At 36.8% G+C, this 22,688-nt stretch overlaps 2 protein-coding genes across 2 annotated transcripts; one reads left to right on the forward strand and one right to left on the reverse strand.

The window, feature by feature from the left end:
- Nucleotides 1-11,649: 11,649 nt before the first annotated feature.
- On the forward strand, nt 11,650-17,219 carry LOC309718026 (uncharacterized protein; the record flags this gene model as incomplete). The annotated part of the gene is made up of 9 exons (XM_082552969.1): nt 11,650-11,974; nt 12,163-12,225; nt 14,070-14,495; nt 14,702-14,762; nt 15,342-15,477; nt 15,698-15,793; nt 16,021-16,313; nt 16,606-16,829; nt 17,115-17,219. Exons 1-9 carry the CDS (start codon nt 11,873-11,875, stop codon nt 17,217-17,219), a joined length of 1,506 nt encoding a protein of 501 aa, XP_082409095.1. The 5' UTR covers nt 11,650-11,872.
- Nucleotides 17,220-18,375: 1,156 nt separating this feature from the next.
- On the reverse strand, nt 18,376-20,840 carry LOC309716583 (uncharacterized protein). Its single transcript, XM_082550456.1, has 3 exons — nt 20,545-20,840; nt 20,294-20,356; nt 18,376-19,942 (listed from the first exon to the last, which is right to left on the reverse strand). Exons 1-3 carry the CDS (start codon nt 20,644-20,646, stop codon nt 18,836-18,838), a joined length of 1,272 nt encoding a protein of 423 aa, XP_082406582.1. The 5' UTR covers nt 20,647-20,840; the 3' UTR covers nt 18,376-18,835.
- Between the last annotated feature and the right edge of the window lie 1,848 nt (nt 20,841-22,688).

Raw genomic sequence — 22,688 nt, forward strand, 5'->3', positions numbered from 1 at the left:
GGTGCCGGTGTTCACCTCTACTGTATGAATAAAAAGGAAACACACTTCTTCTTGCAAAGTAGTTGGGTCCTTTTCTCCTGGTAAAAGTCGGAAAACCTATCATACTTTTTATACTGATGATGATATTATTAGATTTTACACTTAAGTTTGATAACTTGTGCACTGACTCTACCTAGATAATGATTTTGGATCCAAATCAAATATTCTAGCTTCCTATTTCCTCACTGTCTTGCACTTACAGGATGCCACTGTTTATGATGGTTTCAGGTCAGCTGCTTGTCTGTCACATGATCAAGAAGGAAGGAAAACATTAACGCTGAACATGGGCTGGAGCAGGTGAAAGCTCTTGGCCTTACTGTCAGTACTGAGAGATGTCATTACTTATTCATGAGTCCTAAATGCAGAGCAAATTAGATGGCCATGGCAGACCCTAAGCCATGGGTTGGGTTACAATTCCTTGTGTGTAGTAGGGGATATTAGATAAAAGCAGTCTTGTTGAAACAAACTTAGTGAGTAGCTGTGATATTTGCCAAAAGTTGATTCTCTTCATCTGGATGTAGCATTTTAGATGCGATATTGACTTCATCTACATAACCATTTAAAAGAAACAAAAAGGATACCCAATTGTTATTAATAAAAATGTTTCTTTCCTCTTGTACGAACACATATGGAGTAGGGATGGGTGAGGATGGAGTTTTGTCTCTGGCTTTGTTTAGGATAAACTGCAAATTGCTCTTTACACAGTGAGAATTCAAACATTTGTGCTAAAATTCAGTAAAATTCAGTAAACCTTTGTTTAGCAAATTGCAAATTTTATTTAACAACCTGCAAAAGATGGAGACTAAATTATTACCACTTGTTTATTGAGTTTATTATGTTTAATGTCATTCGAGACCATTATCATTATTGTCTAATGATTATAGCTTTCCTTGAACAAATGAGGCAGTAAAGTGAAGTTACAGAGCCACAAAGTACCCATAAGGAGGAGGAGGAGGTGAGGGTGGATTGTCATGGTAAGCAAACTCTTCTTGGCAGAATTGGTAGAGTTCATTTAAAATGATTGGTTTCTGAACCAGCTTTTAAGTGTGGTTCACAAATTTTCGATATTGTTGGAGTTGGGGCTTTCCCGAAGTTTAATGTTATCCTGCTTTATCCATTCCAAAACCAATTTTGATGTGTGTTTGGGATCACTGTCCTGTTGGAACACCCAACTGTGTTTCAAGTCTCCAGCTATTATGATAAAGTTTAAGAATTCGGAGCTAGCCATCTTTTTACGTTATTCCATCAACTTTGTGCAATGTACCAATACAAGTGGCAGCAAAACAGTCCTAGAGCATGACGCTACCGCCACCATAATTGACAGCTGAAACAATGTTGTTAGGTTTGAAATCCTAACCTTTATTCCAAACATACCTCTTGTAATTATGGCTAAATTCTTCATTCTGTGTCTCATCTAACTATGTATAGGATTTGGCTTGTTCATATGGGGAACTACAAATTTCAGTAGAGTTTTTAATGTTTTGGATTTTGGGGCAGGGGCTTCTTTCTTGTCTGGCACCCTCTCAGTCCATGGCCATGTAAAACTTGCTTCGCAGGACAGTGACACTGTTCCTAAACTTTCTAATCATTTTCCTCTCATTTGAGGGTGATAGTTTGGGTCTTCTTCCTGACTTTGGGAAATTGATGACACATCCAAGAGACCCAAATTGTGTAAATCTAAATCTCCTTCTTAGATCTTCACTGAATTTCTTGGACTCTCCAAATTCTTTGGAGTAATGTATAATCCAGCAAGTACTGTCAAACAAATCCCTTTTATGATGTCAAAGAGACACTACTGACCTAGTCAAACATGATCAATAGTGATAAATTAATAGGTCTTGGTCTTTTTTTCTGCTGACATGTTGTCGTCTGTAGGACCTCCGTGTACAGGGTCTTTATAGTCCAAATGCAGATCCAAATGGTCGTTGTGGGTGGCTTTTCAACGTCAAACAAACGACTAATTTTAGACATCATTTTTATACTGCTTCAATAGGCTCTGTAGTCCCATGTCTCCAGAGGGTGGAGGGCATGTTTTATGTACAGAAAACATGAAGGAATGCAGGGTGATCAGTGGACATCTCCAAGATGGCGCAGGCTCTTGACGCTAAAACAAAAATGAGCAGCTGCACGGTGGATTTCGAGCAGAAATGTCCCCAGTTTCTCACAGGTAGCTTGCAAAATGTGCGCACCAACAAAGACTGCCGAGTAGATAGCCCAGAAGATACAGACTTCCACAACCTTTTTAATCCTGCTATTGAACACAACCACATTCACTTCCTCTTACAATCAGCTCTTCACAATAAAACAGGTTACTTGTAAAAACCTGAAAAAATACTTCCTCTGCTAAGTGCATTAATGGTATGTATTTGATCAGACATGAGACATTTTGAGTGAACTGTGTCTTTCGTGATCCAGTATTTCAGTTTCTCAATTTCCCACTGAATACAGCTCTTGTGTGATCAGAGGTCTGTACACAGCAGAGGGTGCTACTGTTTCAAAGCAGCTGGAAATGATCTGTCATCAGAAGGGAGAGATGAAGATAATAACTGGGTATTATGGGATGTATCTGAAAGCTTAGGGACATCATACACGCTCAACACATGCACATTCTGTGTGCTTAACCGTGATACTTGAAGACCATGGCTTGGAAACGAGCCAGATGGCTGAACTGGTATAATATTACTTCATTAAGACAAACCAAAAAATACAATAATCATGTTAACTCTGCATGACAGCCATGAATAACCACTATGAAGCAACTGCCCTCTCTTACCCTTGCAAGAACAGAGAGCAGTTGTCGGCACTGATATAGTTGGCCATGGATAAAAATGTAAACGTAGTTTCAGCCTTGTAGCTAGACAGATGATAGCTGGTAAAAAACATTGTTGCTCCATGTACCCAACCTGATTTACAAATTCTCCGCTCTGTTTTCCATCTACCAGACTCCCAAGCAAACAGGCCAGAGAGGTTACACTACAGGAAATGAACTGCATATCACGTTACTATTTCTATTTGATAGAGGCAGGTGTAAAATATGCATGGCTGGACTCCGTGGGACAACCCCACCATGCTATTATTGACTATTCATTTTTCTTTGGTTGTCATTGATGTATGTTGGCAAAAGAGTAAGTAATGCATATGTAACCCACACATATATACACTTTTTTAAATATACATTGGCCAAGAACGAAAAATACTGCCCCAGTGATTTTTCCACAGTCCTTATCTGCATTTGCAGGTTGCCCAGATCCATCAATGTTTATGAAGCTAAGGCAAGTGTAATTCTAGCACATTTATCCACCTGGAACACACACGTGCATGTAGACATGCACATGGAATTTGGGATTTTTTTTCCCTTTTCTTATTATCCAGCCAAGACAAAAATCTTGAATTATTTTTAGAGGAAAAATTCCCAAATATTTTATGCTAGATAAGAAGAAGATATGGCTTGGGGAGGCTCCTGGCTGGACATCATGGGAAGATAACTAGGATTTATTAATGACCTGACACTGGAAGAGTCTAAAGTAATTAGGCTCTTCCCTCTCTCTTTCTGGTCTGCCCGCTTTCCCGTTTTCTGCTTTGGTAGATGGGGAAGCAAATTTTGGTGATAGTTTGATAACCAAAGCAACAAGAGCACCCAGTGGACAACAGGGAAAAAAACAAAAACAAAAAAACAAAAACCGATGAGAATGAATGAGTATAGAAAAAAGAGGGATGCCACTGATGTTATCAAAGTTCTTTCAATTTGTCCCACAGAAAGCAAAGCGCCTATCAGCTGCATTCACCTGTGAATGGTTAATTGTCCAGCACATGCATATGGGTGAGTCATTAATAACATTTGATTAATGGTTTAATTCTCTCGCCCATTCTTTTTCACTCTCTCACAGACACAGCTTAAAGACAAATAAGCTCACAATGTCTGTATTATATTGAATGAATATACATTCAATTGCTATACAAATAGACAAAATAGCCTTTTTCTGACATGTATATTATGTAGATGTAAGAGTTTTTTTCATTTGTTTTTTGTTTTTTGTTCATGTGATGTGTGACACACAACCTATATAAATGGTAATGGACTGAATTTGAACCAATTTTCAGAATCCAAGATTTTTGGACTCTGAAAATTCCAAACTTTAATGTTTATAAAATAATGTTTTCAGACTCTGTGACTGTGATGTGGGAGAGAGTCACTGTAGTTTCAGGTTTATGGTTTTCCTACCGAGAGAAAGAAGAGTTTTCAAATTTAGCAAGTCACTAAAGTATAATAATGAATGTGCATTGCTAACATAAGTTACAGAGTGGATGCACTCTTTTTATGGCTGTTTACGATGACAGCCAACTATGACAAAATCACTCGGTAAAGAAAATGTCATAAAACATGTGCTATACACTGTGATACATTGCACTCCTACAGTTTCAGAATAAATTTTCAAAGGAGCTAATAAAAAAGGCAATGGATAAATATCGCTAGACAAAGAATATGTCATATAATTATCTCCTCTGTGCACACTCCTGCGCACTATCCCCCTTAAAGCCCCATTTGTCTCTTGATCCATTAGCAGAACCGTCTTGAATATCTTTCTATCTCTCACAGCTGCTCTAGGATGGAGAGAAAGCATCTGAGATACATTACAACAGTCAGTTGGTGTGTAAATTGTTCACATGTGATGCTATCCATCCCCTGGGTGCTCAGCTATCCTCCAGAATATATGTGTGTACATGCATGTTAGAATGTTTGTGTCTGTAAGCAAGAGAAAGTAGAACATTGTCCATCGATGGTGAAAACCCAAAGATGAATTTGAGATCTTGACAGCTATGTATGCGCATATGTACATATGCTTTTGGTCAAACTTTGTGTACCCCACTAAATGAGTGTGTGTGCAAGTGTGAGTGAGTGAGTGAGTGTGTGTGTGTGTCACACAAGGCACCTCACAAATAGAGAGCAACAGCAAGTCAATGTCCACTTATCACAAAGAAGAGGATAAGAAGATTATCTGAAAATCAAAGGCTGACAGTATCTGAACTGGTGAAGTGAGATGGACTGGCAGCTTTTCCTTCTGTCAGTCTTTTTATTTTTAATGCTCCTAAGGTCTGTTGTTGGTCTCTTCACTCATCCTGACTTTTGTCTCTTTCCCTCCGAGTGTTTTGATGTTTTTAAAATAATAATCATGTTCAGAAATATGAATTCTTCATGATGAGCTGAAACTTTGTTTTAATGGATCAAGTTAATGCTTGCTCAATGTGGGACTTAGTGAAATGTTGAGATTAGGACTTTATGACTGTGTGGTATGATGTTTTTCTGATGATAAATGTATCTACTCAAAAATAACTAAAAAAGGCAACCTAGGTTAAACAATAGGGTTAAACAGAACTTATCAAGATTAAAAATAGGATTTACAAGTTTTCAACAGTATATGATTCAGTGCCAACACAGGAAGGTGTGAGCAAAATTTGTTTGATGTTGACACTGTAAGCAAAGGTTTGTGTCTTTAGAAAATCAATCAGTGTTCTTTTCCTCTTTTTTTTTTTATATCTTAACAATCGAACAGTAACTGCATTAATAGTAAATGTCTAAGAGTACACATCGATTTAAAAAAAAAAAAACACTAGCAGCTTCTTTGTTAGTTTTTATGCATCTATTATTGTGCTATCAGTGAATGTGTATTTCTGTACTGTATAAAAACCTGTTTTCTGAAAATAAGAGTGGGGAGCCGTGTTACAATATACATACTTTCATCTTTCATACTTTTATCTGTGTAATTAGGTCACTAAGCATCGGTGTGTGACACAAATTAAGCCAATATAATCAAGCCAAAGAAAAAATTCCTAAGCCTCTATACTTGCGTGTTGTAATCCACAAAGCCATAATTGCCTCAATTTGCTGTCTTAGGTTTGTAACAAGACAGACTAGATGTTCTTCCCCCAGTACAATGATGGACCTGTGATTTAAGATGTCGTACAGCAGTTTAGCTGTAGTGTGTGTGTTAGACAGACAAGATGTTCTACAGCCTTTACAATGACAGATCTGTGGTCAGAGCTTCACAGCTAGAGTGTGTGCATGTCTGAGCGTGATGGATCAGCTCTGGGTTGACATGATGTCCAACAGGAGTGTAGTACAAGCTCCAACAAACCACGTTGCTTCTGGTCTACATGCTCTGTGCATTTGCAAAGCTAACTAGTGCTTCTCTCGTGGTAAGCATTACTTCCTACCATTATGCAGGTTTTGTTTATTTCCCTAGCATGCCTCCTAAGTTTTTCTTTGGTGCTTACTCTTCATTGATTTGTTTTATTTTAAAAGACATGCAACTATTTGTTTTTGCTTCTATCACAATCTGTCTTCGCTGACTTGGTGCAGTGCTAATATAATCTCATAAAGATTTGAAATCTTCTCATTATGAAGCCTTTTAATTGACCTTTAATTTAAACTGATGTGGCACTTTTTGATGTCTACTTCCCCATAAAATTACCACATTTGTGCATATGTGGGTGGATGGATGCCTTTATGTGGATGAGTAGTGTTTTACTAGGGAGAAATGTGTCTGGATAACAGACATCTCTCTTGTACTGACCCGATTCAGCTTATTGTCATCACAACTTAAACCCCCACAGAAAAACATTGTCTGTCTACCTTCTCAATTTAGTTAGTCTGCAAGGACTGGAGTGTCCCTGCAGAACATAACCAGAGTCCAAACAACACACTCTCAGATACACACACACACACACACACACACACACACACACACACACACACACACACACACACACACACACACAAAAGGCCATTATAAAATGCCAATTTATATTTAATATGTTCCTGTTTGAATCTGTTTGGGCCACAGTGTTACAAATGGAGGCGACGTGGTTAAAGTATTTATGCTATGCAACCCAACAGTCTATCTATTAGTAATATGGGTGTAGTGAAGGGAAACATATTCTTTGTCTCATATCCCATTTGTTGTCAGGATGGATTCACTCACTGAGCGAGATGCCATACGGGGATAACAAGAGGATCACGAGGGGCAGAGAAGAATCTGTGGCTGTTTGTGTGTGCATGAGTACACTCAGTAATTCAAATGGGTTGACTTAGTTTTTATATTTGAATGTGTGAGTGAATGTGTTTGTTGGAGACTAAACTGAAATATAAGTTACTGTGTTGCAATAACATTGTTTGCTTCTTTTTTTCATTCTATTTACTTTGTATTTACTTTGTATCTTTTTGCCCAGTAGTGAAAAGCAGTGGAAAGCATGAACGTCCATCCATTTGCAGGACCCTTTTCAAGATTGCGGGGGGCGCTGGAGCCTATCCCAGCTATCTTAGGGCGAGAGGCGGGGTACATCCTGGACAGGTTGCCAGTCTGTCGCAGGGCTTACACATAGACAAAGAGAACCAATTGAACTTAAATTCACACCTATGGGCGATTTAGAGTTTCCAATTAACCTAAGTGCATGTTTTTGGACCTTCTTGCAGTGGTAACCACCGTGCCACCATGCTGCTGGAAAGTATGAAAGTTAATACCTAAAATCCAAACTGGATATCATTTTGATGTGTCTTTAGCATTTCATTTATTTATTGTAATCTTATGTGAAAGCTTTGTAGACTGCAGCACACAAGTGAAGCAACTTGTGGGAAACACAGCAAAAAGTTTGTGTATAGCCTGAAATCATGATCATATTAACCTTTAAAAACAAAAGCCACAGTTAGATGGGATACAGTGTTGTTCTTCTTGTAAAGACACAGAAGTACTGTAGGTACTGTTGTAACATTGGCTCTATTTGTTGAATCACTTTAGGAAACAGACAAACAGTGGTAGTTGTAGGCAAACATCATGTAAACAAGAGGAACTGGATGCCGCATTAGGCTAAATGACAGTTAAATTTAAGGCATGCAGTGCTGGTAGCGATATGCTACGGAGCAGACAGCAAAACAAAAGGAGAGATGTTTACAGTGGTGTGACAATGAGCCATGCCGGGGAGAAAGGTAAGAATTAATAGCAACAAAATGAAATCCTGCTTAGGATGCATGTTTACCTCTGGTTAAATGCATATTAGATGACTGGGTAGAACTTTAAAATAAAAGCAAATAAAATTTCAAAGCCACGCTGAGGTGCACAGGGGCATATTGTAATCACAACATGGTGGAACATAAGTTAAAAGTCTTTCAGAATTTATATAACATAGAAGTGACATTACTTTGGATGTAAGTGAAGAGGAGAATTTGCATGAGGTATAAATTACTTATCAGGGCACAACATAAGTTTCTCAGTACTGTTGGCACCAATCAAAATTAATTATTTCTGTTGTTAATTTTTTATTGTCTCAACACACAACTGAAAAAGTCCATTAGTCACTTAGCATCCATTTAATGTTTCATGGCAAGCTGCTTGGAAGGACAAAATATAGTCACCAAAGAGAAAACAACTAAATGGAACCACATGATGCTTCTACATACAGATGTCACACATCGAGGAGGACAACTGTACTGGTAGTAACGTGAAAGAATTCAGTGCTTTGGCACAATTTCTATTCATTCATGTTCTGTATTGGACTAAAACAGGAAATATATAGTAGCTTTGGGGAGAGTAAATTTAAGATTTCTCTCCTTGGGAACTTTTATGAAAAACTGCTGCTGTCATCTTTTTTCCATTACTGCTGACTGCTACTTATGGAAGCCATATTGTGGAAAATTCTGTAGATAAGAATTCAAGTAGTTCATGAAAAAAACCTTAATTTTATTTTTAAAAGAATATATTCTGAAAATAGTTAGTGAGTGTATACTTCCTCCCAGGTGAATCTTCATATCTTATAAGTATTTCATCACAACTTTCTTGACCTCGTCCACAGTACAAGGCTAACAGTGTATGACAGGCCCTACTGATATTAAAGATATTTCCTTTCATGTTAAGCCACTGAAAGTATGTTCAGTTAACTATCAATTCTTGACTTTGTACAGTTATCATTCTTTATGGAAGAAATGTTCAGGGTGTCTGGCTATAACAGTTTGGTTCCTGGGGAACTGCAGCTTTTTAGTCTTGTCAATAATACAGGCCTTGATGAGGCACAACCTGTCCCCAACTGTGAAGGTTTCATCCAAAATTAATTAATTCCCTGTTTTATTAATCTGAAACCACAAGCTGAGATGTTCAAAGCTGCAGGAAATCCAGGACCTGTGATTCAGAGGAAGAGGGCAAATAAGAGAGAGGGAGAGAAATTATGTTTGCCAGCACATTGGCTCCTACCATCGTAGTCTTCAAAGTTATTAGGAAAGTCATCAAACTCTAAAGAAGTGTATACAATACATACAACCTGGACTGGAAATGTTCATAAACAGTAAAATACTTAAAGTTGTGCATCAGATATAATAATAATCATATTTTTTTAATTTAAAAATGTAGTAAATGAAAGATCTATAAAAGGTAACACATACTTTAGGTACATGCATAACACGCACATCTAATGCAAATGACACACCTTGTGCTGTTTTAGACTCTTCACAATTGAATGGCCCAAGAGTAATATATATTCATCAGCGTCATTTTTCACACCCACACGTTGAGGAATGAAAACAACCCATCCATGCACGTATATAGACACACTCACAGCTTTGATGTATATTTCCATTAATTTATCGGGCAGGGGTGTGGGATGCCGGGAAGGTCACGGGACGTCATGTTTTTAAACTGACAGTGTTTTTTAAGGTACTTGTCAGTCTGGGATGACTGAGCAGAAAAGCTGCTACCCTACATCCACACTGTGTGGAAGAGGGAGTGTAGGGAGGGGAATGGGCAGGCATACAAGTGAGAAAGCCAAGGGGAAACGTCAGTGGGATGATAGAGAGGAAAGAAATTGGAAGAAACTGTGGGCATGGATTGAGAGCAGGAGGAGAAGTGGGCTACAGAAAGCAATGTGAAGGGAGCAAAGATGGAGTGAAGGGTGGAGCACGTTTTTCCACGGAAGTGAAGAAAAAGTTTTAAAAAGACTGCATGCTTGGTAAAAACATAATGGCTAATAATAATGATAATAATATGATATTACTTTGGATTCATCTCTCAAAGGCCTCTACTGTTAATAGAGCATTGAAAATGTATGTGCCCACTCACTGCAGAAGTGATTCCACTGCATCATCTGATCTGTGTGATAAATTCCAGGGTAAATTAATTGTAGCACTCAGCTTCTGCTGGAAATTTGATGTGTATTATCTGCTTAAATAAAGGAGAACATATTAAGATGTGACCACGCCTTGTATTTAGAAATTTGATGTTCATGAAAATGACAGAGTAAGTTGGTATGCTTATTCCAATTATTCATTCGATTCAAGTAAAGGTTAGGCCTCTTTGCTCTTTGAACAGATCTTTTTAAACTACATCCTTCTCCATGCTCCTGGACCTCCCATGGCTGCCTTTGCCTCCATTTGCATTCATTTTCATGATTGCTCCATGCCTGTCTCCTTTTCCCCACCTCTCCCTCCTATTACCTGGCTGTCCACTTGACTTTGCATCACTCTGCAGACAGAATTCACCATACTCGCCTCCTTTTCAAAACCACAGGCATGGTTGAGGGGAGCTGTAGTTGAAATCGTTCAAGTGTGCTCATTCGCGTTTTTTAAGGCTTGTCATTTCACAATTCTACCTTTTCCAACGCTGCTGTCGAATAGACGGGGATTAATAGGCATCACCTCAGTGCTCCTCAGAGTGGATTTTTGCCTTGCCTTTGAAATTATTAAAAGAAAATTCAATTTTCTGTGGAATACATGTATTTTAAAACATATTTTCTAACTGACAGGATATCTTATCTATGACATTTAAAAATCAAGGCAACTAAGGTTTTTTTTTCCTTTTTACTACACATGTGAGCTTGACACAAATGTTTTTGCTTTTCATCTACAACAACTTTTTTCTCCCCAGCGCAACTATGGGGCGCCGTTTGTAAACTGAAACATGCCGAAATTAACAGCAACATTTTTCCACATTTAGCTCTAAATCTTACAAAAACATGTTTTTTCGAGTCATTTTTTACAACATTTAGTATAATATTTGTAACTTTTCATATTTAAAACAGGATTTTAAATGTTAAATCTAAATGCTAAATGTTAAATGTAAATATTATATTTAAATGTAAATGTTAAATGTTAAATGTAAATATTATATTTAAATGTAAATGTTAAATGTTAAATGTAAATGTTATATATAAATCTAAATGTTAAATGTTAAATCTAAATGTTATATATAAATCTAAATGTTAAATGTTAAATCTAAATGTTATATATAAATCTAAATGTTAAATGTTAAATCTAAATATTATATATAAATCTAAATGTTAAATGTTAAATCTAAATGTTATATATAAATCTAAATGTTAAATGTTAAATCTAAATGTTATATATAAATCTAAATGTTAAATGTTAAATCTAAATGTTATATATAAATCTAAATGTTAAATGTTAAATCTAAATGTTATATATAAATCTAAATGTTAAATGTTAAATCTAAATGTTATATATAAATCTAAATGTTAAATGTTAAATCTAAATGTTATATATAAATCTAAATGTTAAATGTTAAATCTAAATGTTATATATAAATCTAAATGTTAAATGTTAAATCTAAATGTTATATATAAATCTAAATGTTAAATGTTAAATCTAAATGTTACGGGAAACTAAATATTTAGCTAATATGCAAATTTATTGTACGGGTCAACGGAAATACCAAAATAAAAGCTTCAAGAAAACCTCCCGCGCTAAAGTGTGCCGGTCGCGGTCAGGTTCTGTGTTTGCGCTCCTCTTACGGTCACTTTTGACTGCCATGAGCTGCTTCGACTATTCCCTACCAGCATGTCCAGCGATTTAGCTGAAAACATTGGAAGAGCCGTTTTGTCGGCCATCCAACGATTCAGCGGTAATGCACCCTCGACCTCACAAACGCCGCAGCACTTGGTAAGTTTATTGTATAGCATTTTGGACGGGTTGATAGCAGTGTTAGCAAAACTAGCAAAGCTAAATTACTTAGCTAGTCCTCAATTATTTCATTTGGTAGGCAGCAGACAGAGATCGAACATCATACAACTCTATTTATTTATTTGGTAGGTAGGTAACAGTCGTTCTTGATGTAAATGTTTCCTTAGGAATCCAGCAATGCACCTGGACCAAGTAGACCTGCCGTCTCCACTGGGATACCATACTGCTCGGTAGGCCTTCTTACACATATCATTTAATTCATTTATCATGAAATTTCCCCTTGTGGGACTAATAAAGGTATGTTATCTCATCTTAGCTGACTGGTTTTGATATACAGTCAGGTTCATAAGTAGTTGGATACAGACACATTTTCTAATGTTGCTTCTGTACATTACCAGAATGAATTAAAAATGAAACTACTCCAATGCAGTTGAAGTGCAGACTTTAAGTTTTAATTCAGTGGGTTGGACTAAATGAATGCATAAAAATGTGAGAGGGAAAAATTAATTTGTAAACACAATCCTATCATTTCAGAGGCTCTAAAGTAATTAGACAAATTAAATAACTGAAAATAAAATGATAATTTCTATTACTTTATTCAAAACCCTTTGTTGGCAATGACAGCCTGAAGTCTTGAAGTCATGGACACCACCAGATGCTGGCATTCCTCCTTACTAAGGCTCTGCCAGGCCTTTACTGCATTGGCTTTCAGTTGCTGTTTGTTTGTGGGCCTTTCTGTCCTAAATTTAGTCTTCAACAACTGAAATGTATGCTCAATTGGGTTAAAATCCAGTGACTGACTTGGCCATTCAAGAATATTCTATTTCTTTACTTTATTAAAGTCATGGGGTGCTTGGACTGTATGTTTTGGGTCATCTTCCATCTTTATTATTAAATGCTTCCCAATCAATGTGACTACTTTTAGCTGGACTTAAGCAGACAAGTATGTCTCTGAACACATTCAGCTGCTTCAGTCCTGTGTCACATATTCAGTAAACACTACCAGTGCCACTGGCAGCCATGCACGCCCAAACCATCACACTGCCTCTGCCATGTTTTACAGATGATGTGGTATGCTTTGGATCATGAGTCGTTCCACCCTTCTCCATACTTTTTTCTTGCCATCATTCTGGTAGAGGTTGATCTTGGTTTTATCTGTCCAAAGAATGTTTTTCCAAAATTTAGCTGGCTTTTACTAGATGTTTTTTTTTTTTTTTTTTTTTTTGTTAAGTCCATTCTAGCCTTTCTATTCTTGAGGCTTATGAGTGGCTTGCACCTTGCAGTGAACCCTCTGTATTAGGGCTGTTCGATATGACGATATGAAAACATCTATCATTTCATATTATACGCTATCATTTGTTCTGTGGTGTCGCAAAATAAATTTTACGTCAATATTTTTCATCGTTTTGATGGCCACTGTAGTGGCTGTATTAATTTCTTAATTTTCTTTTTTCTGTTATGTTCTCTTTGACCGCATGTTGTCTGTTCACAGTAAAATTTTCAAAATGCAAACACTACGTCTCAAATCAATTCCAGGCCTTTTATCTGCTTAATTGGTAATGACATCATCATTTTAATATGGATACCCTAAATTAAAGCTTAGTCTGCACATCATGTCCATGATATAATTTTGATTGGAATATGTTTCAGTAAACGGGCAACAAAATAAAACTTGTTAGGGTCCAAATACACACTGACCTAATTGCAGGCCTTTGCTACTCTAATTGAGTGCTCAAAGCACTTTATACAACAGATCTCATTTACCCATTCACATGCACAGATTAATACAAGCACTTTTTCTGTCCAACATTCGCACACAGTCATAGTCGGATAAACTCATTGGGAGCTCTAGATTAGAGCACCTGGGAACTGAATCACCAACTTGACCAACAATCACCAAATGCTAATCTACAAGATACAAAAGGTTCAGTTTTCTGTGTAATGGGTAGACAATAGTAAGATGGTCTGAGTCTACAGTTTGTTTGTTTGTTTTTAATGAACAGATAACAGAAACCTTACGGATGTATTGTAATGCATAGGTGTCTATCTGTATCTGTGTTTGAATTCATTTCAGGTTCCTCTTCCATCAGTTCCTCAAGCTCATGCTACGCGCTCACATTTTGTGAGAAAAAACAAGACCTGCAAACACTATACAAAAGATGTTGTGTGCTTGCCCTTGTCTTCAGCATCAACGTTTCTCATACCGAGAGGAGATTCACGAGCAAAACTAGCACAAGATGGCCTTATTGGGAAGATCTCCTTTACATCTGACTGGTCTGAAGCACAACTTAGAGAAGAAATAGCAGCAATCTTCAGAAGAACATTTGCACTGTCAACTGGCCAGACATTCCCTTTTGAGTATTTGAGTACAATTAGAGGATGTAAACGACTAATGAAACCAAATGTTTCTAGCAGTTTTCTTTGGGGTGGCCAAGAAGTTGGCTCGATTTGTTCCACCACCTGCCTCTATATAATGGCAGGGATACAAAAACCTGCACAGGTAAACATTTTATATTGCAGTGCAGAAATATTTATTGTCTAAAAAGTGAGTCTGTTCCCTTAACATAATTTTATTAATTGTATTAATTAATATTGCAGTTTCAGCAGGTGTAAACAGTTTTTAGTGCAGCCATGTGCCTCTGTGTTACCAGTGATTTGGTGCAACTGTATTTGATTTTATGTAGAACATGCTTTCTTTTCCCTCAGGAGGAACCAGAAGAGCTGTCTGATAGTGACTTTGAAAGTCCAGTCTGCCGGAGAAGACGAGGTATGTGATGTGAATGAAAACCTAGTGAGGTTCTAAGCTCGATGACCAGTTAGATTTTGTTACTGCAGTGCGTAATAATTCCTGGGGGGTTTGTTTGATGAGAGCATCGTTAATTTGTCCGATTGGGGCGATCGTGGCTCAAGAGTTGGGAGTTTGCCTTGTAATCGGAAGGTTGCCGGTTCGAGCCCCGGCTCGGACAGTCTCGGTCATTGTGTCCTTGGGCAAGACACTTCACCTACCGCCTACTGGTGTTGGCCAGAAGGGCCGATGGCGCGATATGGCAGCCTCGCCTCTGTCAGTCTGCCCCAGGGCAGCTGTGGCTACAACTGTAGCTTGCCTTCACCAGTGTGTGAATGGGTGGATGACTGGGTGTGTAAAGCGCTTTGGGGTCCTTAGGGGGGACTAGTAAAAGTGCTATACAAATACAGGCCATTTACCATTTTAATGTTTACGAATTATCACAGGTGATTACAGCCAAGGAGGAATATGTGCCCAACTTTCACTTAAACTAATATAAGGATATATAAAGGCTGTTAACATTATGAAGCAAGTCATGCTGACCTTCTTTCCTTTGTTCAGTGCATCATGCGTTGTCTACAACACCAGGTGAAAGTGAGGCCAAGCATCAGGAAACAGAGAGCTGCATTCAAGAGAGTGAAAATGAGGGACAGGCAGAGGGACAGCAGATGTTTCCATATAATGTGGCAGAATTTGTGTAAGCTGTTGTCTAGGGGTTAAAGAAATCCTTCATTTTAGATGTTGTTTAGGATATTGTTTTGATGCAAGTTTCCAATTTGCATGTTTGGGGTTTTTTTGCTGAATGACTGCAACTTTAGGATTTACATTTAATTTATTTTTTTTTTTTAATGATGTAGTGTGAGAAATTCTTCAAGGCTGACATGTTTTATGATTTCTAATATCTCTTATCTACTTAGCCCTATTTTTCTGGAGGAAGATGAAGCTCTTGAAGAGGCAATTCAGCGTAGCCTCCTAGAAGAGTCTGATAGACAGAGTGAAGTTCATATTTCAAGGTAAGATTTGAAAGTAACCTTTGATAATTGAATATTTTATTTGCATCTTTACTTGCATCATTTTTTTGCAGTTACACAATTACAAAGGTAATTGCTCATTTCTGACTAATTTAATATGGACTATCACAACATAATTATATGTTGTAACTCTGTGCACTTGAGTCAAATGTACAGCAAATTTCCATTTTTCCCCAAGATCTGTTTGTCATTGTCCCTTTTTTATATAGGTCTTTTAAGAAGCTCAGCAAAGAAGAAATTGAAGGTCTTCTTAGAGCTCATAGTGAGAAAGTCATTACACCAGGAACAAGACAACTCCATATCAGTCGAGCCAATGTGTGGTCGACTGCTTTGCGTCAGTTCAAGAGACCCAACTTTGCAGAAAGCTGTGAGATGCTTTATGTCACATTTGCAAGCGATGAACATGATACAGAGGAAGATGCTGCTGACCTTGGGGGGCCAAGGCGGGAGTTTTTCCGTTTACTGGTGAAGGCCATCTTTCAGGACAGTGGTGCTTTTGAAGGTAATAGGATTTCACAGTCAAACTAACTAACTTACTTACTTACTCAAGGCCTAAAGGCTTGTTGACGACACTCGTTTTTATAATGTTACAAACGCAACAACCACCTGATCTGAACATTGTTTGACAGAACATTAACAAGTTAATAAATGACTACAGATAATAAATCTGTTATGTTCTGTGTGTCTGAAACAGTAAAAAAAAAAAAAAAAAAGTAATACATTTTTGTCTGTCAATCTCAAGATATCAGTTTGGGGTCTGTACAGAATATACTTTTTTGTGTGTTATTTTTCAGCTACACCAAATGGATGCACACTGAAATTTAACATCCTACACTTGCAAAATGGAGTATATCGAACCATTGGCAGGATGTTGTCCACGATAATAGTGCAAGGTGGAGAAGCACCTGCCTTTCTCTCTCCACATGTAGTAGACTACATTGTGTCAGGAGACATTCTTCAAGTACACCTAACACCGGATGATATAGGTGACCCTGAGTTAAGAGAGAATCTGAAAAAGGTGAATTGCAATATTATAACAAGAATATTGTAATATTTCCTATATTCACAAGTCTTCTGGTCTTCTTTTATAATATATAATAAATACACTTTTGGTTATTAGAGGCAATTCCATGTATTATATTTTCAATTTGTTTCCTTTTTGTTAAAAAAAAAAAATATTGGTGAAATACAGCAAAATAAACCAAAACAAAAACGTTTCGAGTCCAATTAAAATGAACCATCTGCAGTATTTGTGTACACTGGTAAAAAACAAACATTTAAAGTGTTTTTCTTAAATATTTAGGTTGTAAATGCAACAACTCAACATGATTTGGAGGAAGCAGTCAGCTGCTGCGACTCATGGCGATATCAAGTTGAAGGTCTTCCACACAGTCACCATGGCCAATAAAGATCTGTTTGTGAAAAATGCAGCTCTATACCTTGCAGTTCTGCAACGGCAAAGCTGTTTCAATCAACTAACTGATGGCTTGTCCTACTATGGAGTGAGAGTTATATTTTTTCTGTATCAATTGGTCATTATTTTATAATCATTTAGAGTAAGCTACTTTTTATATTTAAAACTGGAATTTAACCATTATTTAAACTTTTCTGTCTAGATTTTATCACTCCTGAGAGAGAACCCCAGTTTGCGTGTTCTGCTTGACCTATCGGGGGAGGACAAAGATCTGACAGCCAGTTTAATTGCTGGGGTTCTCAGGCCAAGCTATTCTGTCCTTGGGAGCAACAGAAGAGTTAGAGAGGAGCTGATGGTGGTCAAATTTCGGGAATTTCTCCAGTGTGTCGAAAGTAAGCAGAAATTCACATAATGTAGTCTGGCCATGAAACAATTCGGGACACTAAAGTAAAACTTTGTCTTTTTATGTCACATGCGCGCACACAAAACAGGAATAAAGATGTATGATAGCTTACAACTGACAAGCAAGGCAAAGACAGAACCTCTGTATTTTTTATAAAAACATTAGCCATCATTTAGTTGTTAGCTCAAGCTTAAACTATTTTAGTGTCCCCAGGTTAACGGTGGTTTTTCTTTGTTTTTAGATGAAGAGCTTTTGTGAAGGCTTTGAGGCCTGGTCACATCTTGGCTTTTGCCACCGGGAGCAGCAAGGTTCCAGCCATAGGTTTTCAACCAGCTCCTAAAATAACATTCATTCACGATGAAAGCAAACATCTCCCGATTGCACACACATGTGCAAATGAGCTTCAGCTTTTTGTGAATGAAACAACAATGGCTGATGATGATGCTTTTCATTACTGCTTCTTAGTAGCACTCATGAATGGAGCTTTATTCAGCACCATCTAAACATGTTCCAAAAAAAGTGAAATTAAAATGGTGGGTTTGTTAACTCTAATCCTGTTCATTAATTGTAGTTTCAAGTAACTTTGCTTCATACAAGATAGTTGAAATAAATTCTGACTGCATTTAATGTTGAAATGTAATAATTTTCAAAGCTTCAATAGATTTATAAAAATGCTAACTCTGTATTTTCAACGACAAATCAATAAAGTCACTGGTGTAATACAATAATTTTATTAAGCTTTTCTTTTTTTAAACAAGGACACTTCAAAACAGTTTATGCACAGAGTATACTAAACATGCTTTGTAGAACAAGCCAGGATTACTTAGACATCTAACAGCAACATTTATTAAGACTATTGCAACTTTACAATGATTAAAACAATACTGTAGATAATCTTGTGAACTGATTTAAAGACTGACTGTTCCGTGTTGATAATTTTCACTGTTATACTGTATTACAGTGTGAATTTGATCTTTACTTCAATCTGAATAACTGGTTTTACCCATAAACTAAAAGTGGTTGTAGCCTTCTGAATAGCCTATGAGTCACTGTCAGTCATTAACTCTGAGTCCTTATGTGGCAGGAGGCATCACTGCTTGAGGGGAGGGGCTTCTGCAGTAGTACAAAAACTGCATTTGCTGTACAGCATTTAAGAATATTAAGTGTCATCACTCTTTAGAACATCACTGGTATCCTGTGGTTGAGGTCACACATTTACAAGTTTGTTAAAAATATACTGCTGTGTTCGTTGAAACAATGTTTTACCATTATTGTTGTCCTCTTCAAAAGGGTGAATGCTTGTATATAGCTCTTGTAAATCGCTGTCATTTAATGGGACAAACCTACTTTCAGAGTTTGACAAGGAGGGTATGGAGACCTCTGCTGTAGAAAGTTCTGGGTTGTGACGATGAGACACATGAGTTCCGCAGGCAAAAAGCTGGATGGGAGTTCTATTACCTTCAGTGGAAACAGAGTGATTGTTATATCCAGCTTTGAATTCCTTCAAAGTGCGGTTGATTCGTGGTAGAAACACATAATGAAGGCAAAATAGGTCTGTTGCATTTTCTAAGTCTAGGATACCAAGTGATTCCAATTCATAAAATATAGGTGCATAAATGCGGCTACAGTTGTTGTTGTGGTTGAAACGCTCAATCCTCTGGTTGTGCACAGAACTTCCCATTAAGACAGAGCTTTCACCCCTGCTTGCTCGCATGTCCTCCCAAATCTGAGCATTCTCTCCTCCGTGATCAGTCCTGATATGCAGGGGTCTGCCAAATTGTCCAACAGCTGCAGTAAAGAGGGCTTTCACAGTCTCAGCTCGATTATTGCTGGAGCACTGAAGAAACATCAACATCCTGCTGTATCCATCTATTGCACCATGAACAACAAACTTCCAACGAATCAGTTTGTGATTTCCATCTATGTGCCATATGAAATTTGGATGAGGCACAGAATATACTCGCCGAGCAACTGCAGTTCTTCTCCTGGATAGAACACCAGCCGAGTCCACCCTCCGCAGTGACTTTCTTACGCGCCATCTTTGAACCACTATGTTTTTGGAACGCAGATGACCCATCAGCATCACTTCTCCAACATTTGGATGTTCAGTTTTTATTTGGGACACTATCTGATCTAACTCATGGTCACTGATTACATTGAATTTTGACTCTGAGATATTATAGTCTTGCAGTAACTTATACAGAGTGGGCCTGGAGATGGAAAGGATAGATGCAGCTTCAGTAAAAGATGTTTTCAGGGAAAGAACATTTTCCAATTCCTCTTTGGAAATCTGAAGCCTTCCTTGGTAACCATCCTAGAACACGGCACAGAAAATCTCAATGAGCACAATTCTATAACAAAAGATGGGTAATTTGAGGCAATTGTACTGTGACAGATTAGCTAGAGTAATATTTTATCAATAGTTTTAAAATATGAAAGTGAGCAATCAAAAGACACTTCACAGCAAAAACAGTAATAAAATATGACGTAAAACTTGTGAATGTTGTTGGTGGTGATGTGACACTGCTAGTGATGGACCCCTAAGAGGATGAAATGTATGTAGAATCAGAATCATTACTTTGACAGGATTTAATTTAAGGTGACATATTACACCAAAGAAAAAACAAAAATTAGTCAGCTAAATGATATGTGTAAGAAGGCCTACCGAGCAGTATGGTATCCCAGTGGAGACGGCAGGTCTACTTGGTCCAGGTGCATTGCTGGATTCCTAAGGAAACATTTACATCAAGAACGACTGTTACCTACCTACCAAATAAATAAATAGAGTTGTATGATGTTCGATCTCTGTCTGCTGCCTACCAAATGAAATAATTGAGGACTAGCTAAGTAATTTAGCTTTGCTATTTTTGCTAACACTGCTATCAACCCGTCCAAAATGCTATACAATAAACTTACCAAGTGCTGCGGCGTTTGTGAGGTCGAGGGTGCATTACCGCTGAATCGTTGGATGGCCGACAAAACGGCTCTTCCAATGTTTTCAGCTAAATCGCTGGACATGCTGGTAGGGAATAGTCGAAGCAGCTCATGGCAGTCAAAAGTGACCGTAAGAGGAGCGCAAACACAGAACCTGACCGCGACCGGCACACTTTAGCGCGGGAGGTTTTCTTGAAGCTTTTATTTTGGTATTTCCGTTGACCCGTACAATAAATTTGCATATTAGCTAAATATTTAGTTTCCCGTAACATTTAGATTTAACATTTAGATTTATATATAACATTTAGATTTAACATTTAGATTTATATATAACATTTAGATTTAACATTTAACATTTAGATTTATATATAACATTTAGATTTAACATTTAACATTTAGATTTATATATAATATTTAGATTTAACATTTAACATTTAGATTTATATATAATATTTAGATTTAACATTTAACATTTAGATTTATATATAACATTTAGATTTAACATTTAACATTTAGATTTATATATAACATTTAGATTTAACATTTAACATTTACATTTAAATATAATATTTACATTTAACATTTAACATTTACATTTAAATATAATATTTACATTTAACATTTAGCATTTAGATTTAACATTTAACATTTAGATTTAACATTTAGCATTTAGATTTAACATTTAAAATCCTGTTTTAAATATGAAAAGTTACAAATATTTTACTAAATGTTGTAAAAAATGACTCGAAAAAACATGTTTTTGTAAGATTTAGAGCTAAATGTGGAAAAATGTTGCTGTTAATTTCGGCATGTTTCAGTTTACAAACGGCGCCCCATACGCAACTGATGTAAAATAGAGCAGCAATCAGACAAGCTGAAAATCTAAATATCCATAACTATTTCCATATACTGCTAATGTTTCAGTAGAATACATGTTCTGCGATAGTCAGAATATGAAAACAGGGTGGGGGTGTCTATAAAAATTGCTTATATAATGTAGTTTAAAATGCAGATTCCAAAATTACTATAGATACTCATTTGCAGCAGTATCAGTATTAACAGCGCCGTCTTGGCCTCCTCCAGCTGTCACACAGGTAGAATCACAGCCTGTTGCCTCACCAGCAAATGAACACATGAACAAGAGTTCACTCAACACTGAGCGTTCAGTGTCAATTTGAGAGGTCAGTATTAATCATTTATCATATATCTCAGCCTGACTGGTGGACAAGTCAACATAAGCCTTTTAGCTATTAGCGGTAACCAGATAGCTATGTTAGCTGTCTGTTTAGCTATCGTTAGGGTAGTGACTAGCTATAGTTAATTTGATTCAATTCAACAACCATTTTGCTACTGGCATTCTTCTATTCTTTCATCTGTACTAATAAATTTCACTTGCTGACTCCAAATCTAAAAAACCTTTTCATCTAGCATGTCTCATTTTTTAGTTATGAAGTTTTAAGTATTGGATCATGTGACAGAAATGGCAATGTGTTTTATCATTTAAGAAAAAAGGTGTTCATGTTTGTCCCTGAATCCATCAATACATGCTTGACGGTGAGTTCAAAAGGAAAACTGAAGCCAGCTGAATCATCAGCATGGGAACCATTACTGTGGGTTCTCCAAAATTGTATTAGCAATGAAAGAACAGAGAATTATGCTGAACGTGTGGATAACATGCTAAAAGCAACATTTTATCAGGTAATAATTACAGTAATGTCACTGAGGAAGCACTTTTTACATTCTCATCTTGACTTTTTTTCCACCAAATCTTTGCGATGTCAGCGATGAACATTTAAAGATATTTCATCACGATATAAAAGTGACAGAAAACCAACTTAATTTTGTTGGTTCTTACAAAGAGAGATGGATGAGGAGCACAAGTGTAAAAGTACATTCCTCAAAAAATTGTTTTATTTTGAGCTAAATTGACAGAAATGTGCTTTAATCTATCTATGGCATCATCTTAGGTTTGTTTTCAGAATAAACATTTTAGTAGAAAACAGTTACAATTTCAGACATTGTGTTTATATATTATATTTATTTTCAAAAATGTCAAGACATCAGTGATATATAACTCAAACATATAGCTTAAACTGGATTCCATTATCTGAAATCAGTAAAGCAGT

Source organism: Aulonocara stuartgranti (genome assembly GCF_965226115.1).
Source record: "Aulonocara stuartgranti genome assembly, chromosome: 11".
Lineage (NCBI taxonomy): Eukaryota > Metazoa > Chordata > Actinopteri > Cichliformes > Cichlidae > Aulonocara > Aulonocara stuartgranti.

Bases quoted from the DNA above. Each gene is read 5' to 3' on its own strand.
- LOC309716583 (XM_082550456.1), bottom strand. From the start codon at position 20,646: ATGTCCAGCGATTTAGCTGAAAACATTGGAAGAGCCGTTTTGTCGGCC. The intron at 20,357-20,544 runs GTAAGTTTATTG...ATGTTTCCTTAG, and splicing joins CACAAACGCCGCAGCACTTG to GAATCCAGCAATGCACCTGG. The intron at 19,943-20,293 runs GTAGGCCTTCTT...GCCGTGTTCTAG, and splicing joins CTGGGATACCATACTGCTCG to GATGGTTACCAAGGAAGGCT.